The sequence below is a fragment of the Haemaphysalis longicornis genome, unplaced genomic scaffold (genome assembly GCF_048455015.1).
Source record: "Haemaphysalis longicornis isolate Haplotype H1 unplaced genomic scaffold, Haemaphysalis longicornis Haplotype H1 scaffold_8, whole genome shotgun sequence".
NCBI classification, from domain to species: domain Eukaryota; kingdom Metazoa; phylum Arthropoda; class Arachnida; order Ixodida; family Ixodidae; genus Haemaphysalis; species Haemaphysalis longicornis.
The window spans coordinates 172559490-172571399 of NW_027526445.1; the positions used below are offsets into that span (position 1 = coordinate 172559490).

General features: G+C 46.0%; 1 protein-coding gene across 1 annotated transcript; it reads left to right on the forward strand.

Moving 5' to 3' along the window:
- The first annotated feature begins 1689 nt into the window (after positions 1 to 1689).
- LOC144149028 (uncharacterized) lies at positions 1690 to 11075 on the forward strand. Its single transcript, XM_077680571.1, has 4 exons — positions 1690 to 1811; positions 2957 to 3070; positions 4634 to 4744; positions 9233 to 11075. Exons 1-4 carry the CDS (start codon positions 1739 to 1741, stop codon positions 9394 to 9396), a joined length of 462 nt encoding a protein of 153 aa, XP_077536697.1. The 5' UTR covers positions 1690 to 1738; the 3' UTR covers positions 9397 to 11075.
- The last annotated feature ends 835 nt before the right edge of the window (positions 11076 to 11910 follow it).

An 11910-nucleotide genomic window follows, 5' to 3' on the forward strand; every position in this document is an offset into this window, starting at 1 on the left:
TTCTTTCTCTCTCTCTCTGAAAAAAAAAAACAAAATTGTTCAGGCTAGCCTAGACATCACAGAATAAACATTTTGATACACTGACACTGACTCCTCGTCGCTCAAGGTGATCAACACCTTGCACCTGTAATCTTTCACGCTCACATCTTAGGCCACAACATTGCAGAGGGCCTCTGTCTCTCCTGGGCCTTGGCGACTAAAACACCTCGTAGCTAGTCTTTCCCTTTTCGATGACCTTTAGGGCCAGTGAAGCACATATCGCAAATACACCAACGGGGTATGAATGTGCTCCATGGGAATTCAAGTATCGCTATCGCGCCTTACATCTTTGAGATCCAAACGTAGATTTCTCTTCAACTTTTTTATTACCACCACTCAGGCGCCTAACATTCTTTTCTTTTAGTATGTCCGCTCCCTTTCCGTGTTTGGAGTAAGGGCTGTCTTTGGCTTTGACATCGAAGCACCGAACATTGCTTATCCTATCGAAAACTTGTTCTCAATTTCAGCCAGCCCTTGCTCTGGATCTTGCATTATGCCCTTTGATTTTGTAGATAATTGGGGTGGCTTGACAGGGGGGTTTATATGTGTGCTTCTTGTCTTCATTTAGGCTACCCTGCTGGTACTTGAATCTGCGGGTATTGCATTAAAATATATCGCCTTCTGTCTCCTTCAAGAGCGTAAAGCTAGTTTGATTTATTACGACCCGATCACACTGCTTGAGTTGAAAGCATGCTATTTTTATCCCCTTCCCCCGATTCACTAGCTTCTCACGTCGTCACTACTCTCAGCGAGCACACAGAAAAGTACAGGCGCGCGAATTTCGGAATATAGGATTCTATATCGAATATGTATTTTAAAGTTGTCTGCATATTGAGTCAAACATTTTTAAATGAGAAATATTATTGCCCCATTTGTGTACACCTTCGGAAACATAGGTACAAATTACATAACTTAGGCAATTAGGCAATCAGGACACAACACATCTAAATGGCCGTGCACTTGAGCTTGACAGCAAAATGTTGTAAAAACTTCAAAACAAAAGATTAAGACAAGACAGCAAAGCAGCCGAGCAGTAGCTTACATTGACATGAAGAAATTCCGGTTCCTCAATGTACTGCGAATAGAGCAAGTAAATTTGACTGGTCCGTGCACTCATTAAATAGGGGGTAGGTATGTGAGTGGCTTGTATCCGCATGTCGTTATTGCAAGCCGACTAGTAATAACTCTTATATCATCATTCATACCACAATATTGACGGGAAATCACTTTTCGGCTCATAAATTTTACACAAGTACGTTCCACTCCGGCTAAAATACTGCACCACTGTTAGAAGTATTGTTTTGCGAAACATTTGCACATGTTACTCTTCCCTGCATCGGTTCGACGTCGTAGAACAAGCCATCCCACAAGAGCGTGCCGGGCTTCAAGGTTTTCTAAATCATGGCCGACTTCAATAGCTGTATTATTTGTAAATTAATAATTTCCCCAAGCTTGAAATATTCCCAACGGTAAAAATATGCTCAGAACCAAATGGAATGGCAAATATCATCTACATTGTCTTTGAAGTGTGGAATGTCTTCATATGTCTACAAAAATGTGTACGAGCGAATTGTTCACCAGCCTGCGTACTGTGCGTCGTTTAACTCCTAAGATTCATTAAGGCATTCCTTCCTTTACCCCCTACTTTCTTAGGAACACCCATGAATGCACCCTCAACATTGCCGAGTTCTACTGCAAAATGCACAACATAAGTTCAACGAATGTGTCTGGAATATGCGAAGATGGTGCAATCGTGTGCTACATGAACTCCCGTAAGCACACTTATTTTTTAAAATTTCCAATACCCTTAGGGACCCGAAGGGCTATAGCCCAATAGGGTGAAATGTAGTACAGAATGCAAATAATACATGACTCGCTTTGAACAAGAGACACAGCTGTACTAAAGGAACAGTAATCGGATACAAGAGGAAAGTTTGGAGGTAGTTCATGCAGTACCATGGTGATAGATGTAAGGAAATAAACCATAAGTGCTAACTTTAGAGAAGCAAAAGTTTGAGTTTAACTAGGGGATTTCTTCCCCCGAACGATGGTCACGTTGTGTGCTCACACTTCAAGTGGTAGTCTAATATGCAGTGCCGAAAAACTTAAGTGTGGAAGTAATGAGGTGTTTTGAATTTATAGCGAGCATTGCAAGTGGTTCCTACGATCAGAAATCTTGCTTGACTGTTTGAAGTGCCCCATTTTGAGAAAAACGGTCACCTTTGCTGTTGATGTTGTCCAGTTGTGAAAACGGCCACCTGTGTAAAGAGTAAATAAAGGATTTGAACTGAGCTATGTAGAGCAGCAGCCTGATCCTTCGCCAACTGTGCTATCTACGCACGTCGCCAGCGTAAAACAAAAGTTGCCCCTCCTGTTCCTTTCTTTCGGACACATACACACTTGGGGGATCGACCACAAATCCAGAGCTTTGAGGGGCAATGTGCCAACTTTAGAAATTTCACGAAATCGTTGCTTGGAAACATAACAGTTGTAGAATAGTGCGTGGCGTGTGAAACTTGAACGTGATTGCACAGAAATAGAGCAGGTGCACACGAGCCACGCAGAGCCCTTTTTTCTTGTAAGCTGTGATGTGTGCCAGTGTGCTTGCGGATTTAATTCGCGCCGTAAGATAAAAAAAACGAAGCGAATAAAGACAGGCGTACATGGTGTTGCAGAAAAGCCAGTCGAAGTAATTTGCGCCAAAAGACAAAAAGAAACGAAGGCAAAGAAATCAATGCAAATACATCTTTTAACTTGAAGAGTTGTTAATAAGTTTCTCGAGGATTTTACATTCACAGGAGGTAAGCAGACTTAAGTTCCAGGGGGAAGTTTTTTAAAACTTCTGTTTGCCCATTCTGTCCACTCAACTCGCACTGTTGATTCTAATTCTCAATTTTTCGCGTCCCTCGCTGTGCAGCAAGTTGCAGGAATGCGGCAGGTTGTGAAGACGTCTGTCGTCCCCTGGGCCACAAGGACATCTACGTCGAGCCCCAATGCATGAACAACCAGTGTCGCTGTGTGGTGTCTGATGGTAAGTCTAAATTTCACTTGCTCATTTTACTGTACAGAGCGATTCACATTTGGCTTCAAGCACAGATGTATGACGAAAAGCGTCTACGTGACAATGTAAGCCATTTTGTGCTTCCCTTATCGTCACGCCAGCTCCTCAAAGGACCATAAAGACCAAATAGAAGAAGTTGAATTAATGCACCACTTTTCCGTGTTAACGACATCGATGTTATCGCAAAGTTCAAACAAGTAACTGAGATACTGAAGGAAGCAGACGAACCCATAGCGATGCCTCAGACGCTTTGTGCCTACATCTGGATGAAGCCTCAGTATGGGTTTTCTGCGATTGGCGTCCACTGCCCTCAGCCACCGCTAAGATACATGGCTGGGTGATTGCAGTGGGGATTATCGTTCTACCTGATTGCATCATTTTAATGTCATTGTGCAGTTAACTCCCTGATAACCGTATTTTTAGTGGTGGTACATGTTACGCCACTGCTGCCCATATTCCGTCAGTGAAGGGTGAAATTTATGTTTTTGCATTTTTTTTGCCCTTTTCGGTTAAGAAACGCAGTTTGTTGCTGGAGCACAGCAGAGTGAGTTTCCAAAACCTGGTTCTTTCAAACTGGACTAGGTGGTATCCTGTCTCTTGGACTCTTTGATAACCATGCTGAAGTCACTGTCTCAGTAGAAACTGGCGGTCACCTGTTACCCATCAGCAGTGACAAATCAGTTCCACATTCATGAGTCACCATCACGGTGACTCATGTGTGATTACACAGCCTTAGTGACTCACCCATCACTGTTACTGGAGGGTGACGCACTGCGGGTGACTGTCAGACCCACTTCGTATCTGACGGGGGAGTGCCGGTTGAGTGAAGGTAATGATAGTGGGAGGGAGGGGAAATGGAAAGGGAGAATGCAGAGCAGAACGTGTGACAGGGAAGAGGGGGAACTGGGTGGAGGTGCGGGTAGAAATGCGGAGACGTGGGTGGACGACCAGGGTTGTTAAATGTTTATGGGGACATAGAACTTAAAGTAGGTGTGATGACTAAAAGATGAAAGAAAGTTTGGCAGCCATAGAACAGTACAAAATATCGGGGGATAGAGGCAGTTGGAAGTGCATGGAAACGACCTTCGCGTTCCAGTGCTCATAAAGATGTGATGAGATAAATGTATAATAATCAATGTGGCTTTTGAAAGAGCTCGCTATTACATTGCGAGTTATAAGGTTTGATGTATTGGTCTATTATGTGTTACTGGTACACGATTATCTCAGAGAATTCTTCCTGCGCTACTGATGCAATGGCATAAGCATTCACGCGTTGTGCACCTCATACCAAGCACGATTGTGCGCAAACGCGCTCGATATGTGTGTGGAGCTGTCGGACCCAGGTGTCTCATTTTTGTGTACTTAGTTTTTAGGATTTTCACTCAATACTTCGTTTCAGTTTGGTTATACTGCTCTCGTGCCCATGGCAGTCGCGGAATTCGTGTGTACATAAGCCATTTCGTTCTATGTCTGTTATACTGTGCTCCAAGAGAATGAGACGTTCCTGTTTTCTTTCACTTTCAATATGCTCAGAATGTACGTCGTCCGACTGCAAGGAGAGATGTGGGAAGGAGTTCGGAGAAAAGAACGTTAAATCGTGGGAGTGTGGGGAAAACAACGACTGCATCTGCACCCATTACAAACGTAAGTATATTTTATTTGCTCTACACAAGCAACTCTGACACAGGCGTTGGTAGTAACTGCGAAAGGCCTCTGGAAACTGACCCTGGTCCAATGAGCTGTCACTGGACTGCTTGCTGCAACGGGGTGTTTTGTGCGTGAGTCGGTGCCGAAGAAGATATTGACGCAAACCATGCCTTGAGTTTTGTTTGTTTAAGAGAGCTTGTCCGCGCCCAGCCCTCTCGTCTGTGTTCGAAGAGAAACGCATTTTTCGTCCTTCTCTTTTTTGTTGAAATTCAGTTTAATGAACGTTCAATTGAACAAGATCCTCAGTTTGTTCTTTGTGACGTTTTCTCTGTACTGTGAGCAAGATGGACTGAATTGGAGAACTGAAAGAGACGACGACAGCTGGAGGGTTCGACGACCTAGCTGGGTGAAGTAGAGGAGGACGAGGTCTTTTGTTTCTGGGGGCAGTCAGCCAACTTTACCGACCATTCATCCGCCCACAAATAAACCTTCGCTGCCTACACAAAACAATATGTGTACCTCAGTGAGTCTGTGCTATCACATTCACACTTACGCTTAATGGCGTTGTCAGCTGAACAGAATGTACGGCTCAATGTGTATGCTTGTTACTATTCTTGACGCAATTTTGCACAAACGTATGACAGAGGTAATATTTTTTGCTAGGTATACGGGCTTGTCTTTAACTGAAATCATGGGGTTTAAAGGTGCCATAAAACAAAATACAACGTCATGTATTTTGAAATTTTGGGTGTTGGTAGCTCACTCAGCTACATTTCGGCCACGGAAAGCTTGTAACAGCATAGCTGGTTAAGCGATTAGTTCCTCCGTAAAGCGTGACAAGAAAAAATACCAAGAAAAAAAAATTGGTGCCCTTCCACTCTGTGAAGAAGGACGACCTGCAAAGCTGGTCGCAGTACGCAAAATGCACAAAACAAAATACGTTTGTTCGGAATTTGCGATCGAGGAATTAGCACTTAGCCTTTGTCTCTTTGTTTCCCTCTCACGTAGTATTCATTTTAGTGTCTGCGTAACACGTCAACCCAATCCATTGGGCCACAGAGGACACCGAAAAGATGACGAGGTTTAAAGGCGCAAGAAAAAACACGGACCCTAGAAGAGAAACAACCAAGACAGACGAGGCGCTTCGTCTGTCTTGGTTGTTTCTCTTCTAGTGGCCGTGTTTTTTCTTGCGCCTTTAAACCTCGTGATCATGTCGAACCAACTGGCCGACATTAAGCTGTTGCTAGACACCGAAAAGTTCGCATTGGGGCGTTGGACCTTGTCATGTGTCAGGGCACCCCCTGAGAGGGGGCGTATCAAAACCCCCGAAAAAAAGAAAATAAAAGAACAAAGGAACGGCCATTTGAAGTGCGCGCCAGTAACGCGCCAATGAGGGAATGCCAGCGCCTAAACGCCGAGGCATCGTGGTAAAATATGGCAGCGCGCTGGTCATCCAATCAGGGAACGCCACGCAGGAGACCAGTGGCGTGATGGCCATATATGGACATAGAAAAGGCAAAGAGCCAATGAGAGTGCGCCACGGGAAAGCCCAGAGGGGATAAAAGCGGGGCGCACAAAGAGAAAAAAAGAGGCAAGGAACGAGGAGGCAAGAAACAAGGAGGCGGCCGGAGCACGTGCGCTCCAAGGAACGAGCCAGGGGGACGCGGCCAGGCCATCGACCGTGCCCTCCAAGCCTGGGCGGGAGCGGGCCGACTACGCATCGGCACCGTCATCCTAGGTGCACCACGAACCTGTGTCTTCTTGGCCCCAGCGGCATCGGTCGGGCACCAAAGGCCAACGTCCACGCTCCGTCGACGTTCGTCTCGACGGCCCCGAAAGGCTACGTTCGTGCCGAGCCTACCTGTGACCTCTAGCGGCAGCGGTTACCAGGGGGTAGCCACCGAGGAAGCACGCCGCCCAAGGGATGACCCCGCGCGTCGAACGCCGGCATCAAGGACCTCCAGCGGGGGCGGCTTCCAGGGGGTAGCCTCAGAGGAAACAAGGCAGGACGCGCGGAGCCCACGCCGTTCGAGGAGTGACCGCGCACATCGAACGCCGGCACCGAAGCGAGACGAAGACGGCTACCACCGAGTCGCGGCCACGTAAGGGGTGCGACACGTCAGCGCCGACGACAGCGGGGTTGGCCAGTCCATTAGGGACATATTTGTAGGACACAATTAAGGAGTTGTAGGAGGAAAGACTCTAACTACGACTTGAGGTAATGAGTGTGTTTTAAATAATTGCGTAGAACTTTGTTGTAGATACTTTGGGGTTTTGGTTTGAATTGCACTTTGGGATATTTAGTCTGAGGTTTCATTGTTATGTGAGCTTGTGACATTGATTTGTTGAGTGGTTTGCGCTAGGGTTGTTTTGAGTGTGCATTAAATATATATTTTGTTAAACACATCAACGGCTTTCCTGCGTCCATCTCTCAGAGCTGGTTAAGACAACCTCACCATCCGTTCACGTGACAGACGTACATGCACGTTTAAACGCCCCACCAGCATGACGAACACGTCATCAGTGAGGCCACAAAACCTATTTCTGCCCGTGCACGTCCCCCAGCCCCTTCCCTCCACTCTCATTTCGTGTCTGATAAACATGTAACCAGTTCTGAGCGCGTGCTTAGAAGGGAGAGGCATCGCAAAAATTGTCGTTCTAAAAGCCCCTCATGCAAAACATAAAAAATTGGCTATCGTCGACGTTGGAATACATCCTGGAGAGATTCCCAGCTGCTCGTGGAGTTGAAACTTGCGCTGGAAACTGCGGCGCTATTGTGTTTTCGTTGTTTCCGCACGCATTCAGGCTTCTGTTCCGGCAATCGCTCCTTCGATTCCCATTGTTCTTCCTCCGAGCGACGACACGCGTCTATCCATAGGGAGTTAAAACCTAGAAGTGCGTGAGCTTTATCAAGTGGACGGACATAGACGTGAGGGCCTAAATTTATCCCTCCACATTGATATTTGGTCTTGGCTGGCTCGTGAAGTGGAAGCAATTAGCTTTTGAAATTGATATCATGAAACAATGGTGGTACAGGGCACAAGAGATATTGCATGGAAACGTGACAAGATTATTTTTCTGCTCCCGATACAAATTTTTTTTAGTGAAATTGTATTTTTTATACGTTAAAAGTTTCTGTTAGTTCGCTAATTTATCGACGCAACTGCGTTTCACTCCTGTCTGTCAGATAGGCTGCAAGAGCTTGAAACGGACACTTATCCGTTACCGGCCTTATAATTGTGTTTAATTTTTGTCAAGGGAAGTGCTTTGGTCCATCGAATGCATTGATGGCCAGAAAGTATTGGCGTAAATGGTGGCACTGATGAGCCCACTCGGATTGGCTGATATTTGTAAGTCAGGGTGGTTGCAATTGTGCTGTCATATTGATTGCGTTTTGATATAAATTTGTACGAAATGCGTGTTGAGAGGCTCGTGTTTCGTTTTGCAATACATTTCTGAGGGCCGTTATGTCTCCTAAGTTGCGTTGAAGGCAAACGTCTTTGCTGGCGATACTTATCAAAGATTTCTTTACTGCTGCAGTTTGTTTGCGTCCGTCTTGAAGCAACACTTTCTTTGCTTCACGTTCCTACTTTCCGTCCCCTGCTGTGGTGTTGCTCGCATGGGCTGCGTTTCTTTAATCATCCCCAGATGGAGCTCGCCTCCGCGCATACCGAAGAGAATTTAAAACAGCTCAAACGATGAGAATTTAGAACAGCGGGGTAAGAAAAAACGGGGATGGGAGCGATTAGAATTTAAAACAGGGGCGAGAGGTATATGGGGGAGGAGGCAAATCTATTAGGTTAGCTAGGAGTAGGGCAAGTAATTGGAATAAAACAGGCAATTCGGTTGCTGACAACGGACGTCCCGATTCAAAGGGAGAGCCACAAATCATCATCATCACCTTCCGGGTTTCTTTCTGCTTATAAACAACATGTGTCTCGGATGTTGCATTCTAGCTATCGCTGTCATCCTGCTGCAGGCTGTACTACAAACTGGGGAGATTAACCAATCCTCAGCGTTTATCAGGGGGTCTCCTTCATCAATTCTATAAAAAAACACGCGGTACATTCACTTAGGAACCCAAACGTTGCTGTTCACAACACGAGCACGCGTTTTTGCTTCTCCGCCACCTCAAGGAGGAAAGTTAGAACCTGAATACTTGATGAACGACTATTGCGACGTGGCATTAAGCTGGCTCAAAAGAAATTGCAATAATTCACACTATATTTTCCCAAAGAAATGGCAGCAGCTTGTTCCTTTGTTCCTTAGCAGCGGGTGCTAATTTTCACATACGCTGCTGGCGTTATTACGCCCTCGCACTTCCCCGCTGCGAGTAACAAGAAATGTAGCATCTAATGTTCATGAAACTGCACGCTGAACGGGAAATACGCTGTCATGAAAGAAAGCGTTATATTTACCGTTATAATATTATGAGAAACACGAGAAGCTTATTTCTTTCTGCCCATGGCGCACCTTTCATTGCAGGTGGCACTGGGACAGCTATACGCCCATCTGTGCTCACCACTGCTATCATCCTGCTGACAACCTTGGCAATGATTCCTGCGCCACCTGAGGGGAAACTCCTCGGGGCGCTGCTTATACCATCCGCCATTTTGGGCTTCTCTATAAGTCAGCTGGCATTCGGCTAGCATCACGGGCGCCCAGGTTGCTTCGCTACCGGCATCTTTGGCTTACTTGTTGGCTTGCAGTTCAGGCCCGGAGCGCCAACAACCACATCAGTGTCGAGATGATCGACCCCCTATTTCTGGTTTTTATGTTCTGGGAGTTTAACGCGAGGAAAATACATTTTGGCTATGAAGCATACTATAGTGGAAAGTTTCAGATTAGTTATGCCCACACGGAAGGTTTTTAACATGGGCCAAAACCTCGACACGCGGCGTTTCCGCCTTTCTTTTCCACCTGATCAGCTGCCAACGCGGCAGTGACCGACATCGAACCCATGCCCTTGGGCTGAGCATCACAACGTTTTTTCCACGCAGCCACCGTGGCAAGCAATGTTGCCGGCTTTATTCGGCCACATAAAAATAAAAAAAGAATTTCTTAAATTAGAGTTGGGCAGTATGCAATACCAGACTTCTCAATCTAAAATCAATTAGTGCCCAAAAGAGGTAATTTTTAGATGTAATTTTAGAGGTAGAGGTTTTAGAAGGAATTTTGGCAACGGGTCAGGTTCATAGTCAAAACCTTCTGGCACTAAAAATGATGATTTTGGGTGAGAATAGACAAAATGTGAGTAAAAATGAAAGAAGAAAAAACAAGCACATACATGCATAAACATTTCGCCTTTACACTTTAGACTCTTGCCGGATCCCTCTTGACACTGCTGCGTGACGCCAAAAGACGAATACAAAAATTGACATCGCTCAGAGCTTGTCGTGGCATCTCATGATAAGTGTCCTACGTCTACAGCAAGCTTCCAGCTGTAGTTCGCGGGCTCTACGGATAGATAAATATTACATGTAACTTCTTAACCACAGGTAACGAAGTGCAAGCACTGCCTTTACCACTGCCTTCCGAATACCACGAAAGGTCTAAATCTCAGGGAACACCACTTGTATACCATGGTGGCACCATCTACACCCGCTCGATGGCCATCTACGCCGAGAAGTACTGTCTGTGACCTGGTGTCATGAACCATGAAATGCACACCAGAAAGTCTATGAACTGCCTCCCTGATGACTCCTGTATCCACGCATTTTTTGTAGGAGCAGGCACCGTTATAGGCTGGAGAGTTGGCACAGGCGTAGGGGATCACAGACGTAGGTTCTGATTGTCCAGGACAAGTATTTCGAGACCAGCTCCAGACAAGGACTTGGACATGCTGAAAAACCCGAAAAGCTGGAAACGCAAGAAAGAGCACTTCACAGGACTGTCGCACGCAGTAACGGGGGCATTACTGGAAAAAAAAATTCCCCGCATTTCCCCGAGGGGAAGAATGTGAAAGTGCGAATGCACGAGTTGAATTTGCGCGGTTCGGTAATGTTCGCGAAAGAGAGCTCACACACACACACACAACTACAAAGAAAGAAAGATGCATTTATTCACAGACACCTATTTGTGTTGTCGTGTTACTTGATTGCTAGAGCGGATCTCAGCTTTGAAATTTCGTGTCAGTACTCCTTTAAGCGGGTGCATTAGCCCTTCTCACGCCCGATTCCTGGCCAATCCCCCACGTGGGTATGTGCCATGTCAGCGGCCAGGCAGCGCGCGCCCATCTCCCCCCGTTGCCAAGGAAGACGAGGAGATTCCTGGCCAATCCCCCACGTGGGTATGCTATGCGGACATCGCCGGTGGACGCAGGTTCAGGGTCGCTTAAGAAGTGCGAATGCACTTCTTAAGCGACCCTGAACCTGACAAGTGGGTTCTTTACGCAGGCTCCCTTTTGGCCACGAGTTTTTCACCAGCCGGCTTGCCGACCTGGCCAGCTCGATTTACCCTGAAGTTGCCCCAACTATAAAGTTATCTTTTGTGGACATTGGCCAACACGGGGATGGGTCTTATTATTTGCGTACATGAACGCCATTCTACAATATACCTAACGAAGCATACACATATGAAATTCCACGTGAAAGCTGCGCTATCAGCGTGGTTTTTAAGTCTTCGGCTCAAGTATATGTCTTTTGTTCTTTTTGTCAATAAAGCCCCAGATACCGCCTAGTGCCAATGTTTTCGGTGTTCTTTTTTTTACCATGTCCAAGTTTTATCATCAACTATCCCAAATTTCTGCGTTATCCGGAGAAGGAGAAAGCCTCTTAGCCTGCAACCCTGGAACCAGAACACCTAGGATCGTCTTCCTGTAGATGTAGTTAGGATGAATTTTTTGCCTCTGCATGTGTTGGAGGAAGTACAAGTCTGTGCATCTTAACTACAAGCAACCACAGAGATATCAAAAGAGAAGGACTGGTTCAGATTCATAACTGATCACTTGCTTATTCTAAGTACTTGCTTTGGAAAGACCAAATGGGTCGATAAACAGGCAAAAAGCATCCAAGGTTTTTCTTTCTTGCTGTATAGTGTGTGCTCTAGTGTCAGGTGCGTGGCGCAAGCTTGTGCAATGCTTACGCGCAAAAACCCCGTGAGCATTTTTCATCCAAGAATACGTAATTTCCGTGCAGTTTTGCATGTGTCCACCTTCTTCGTTG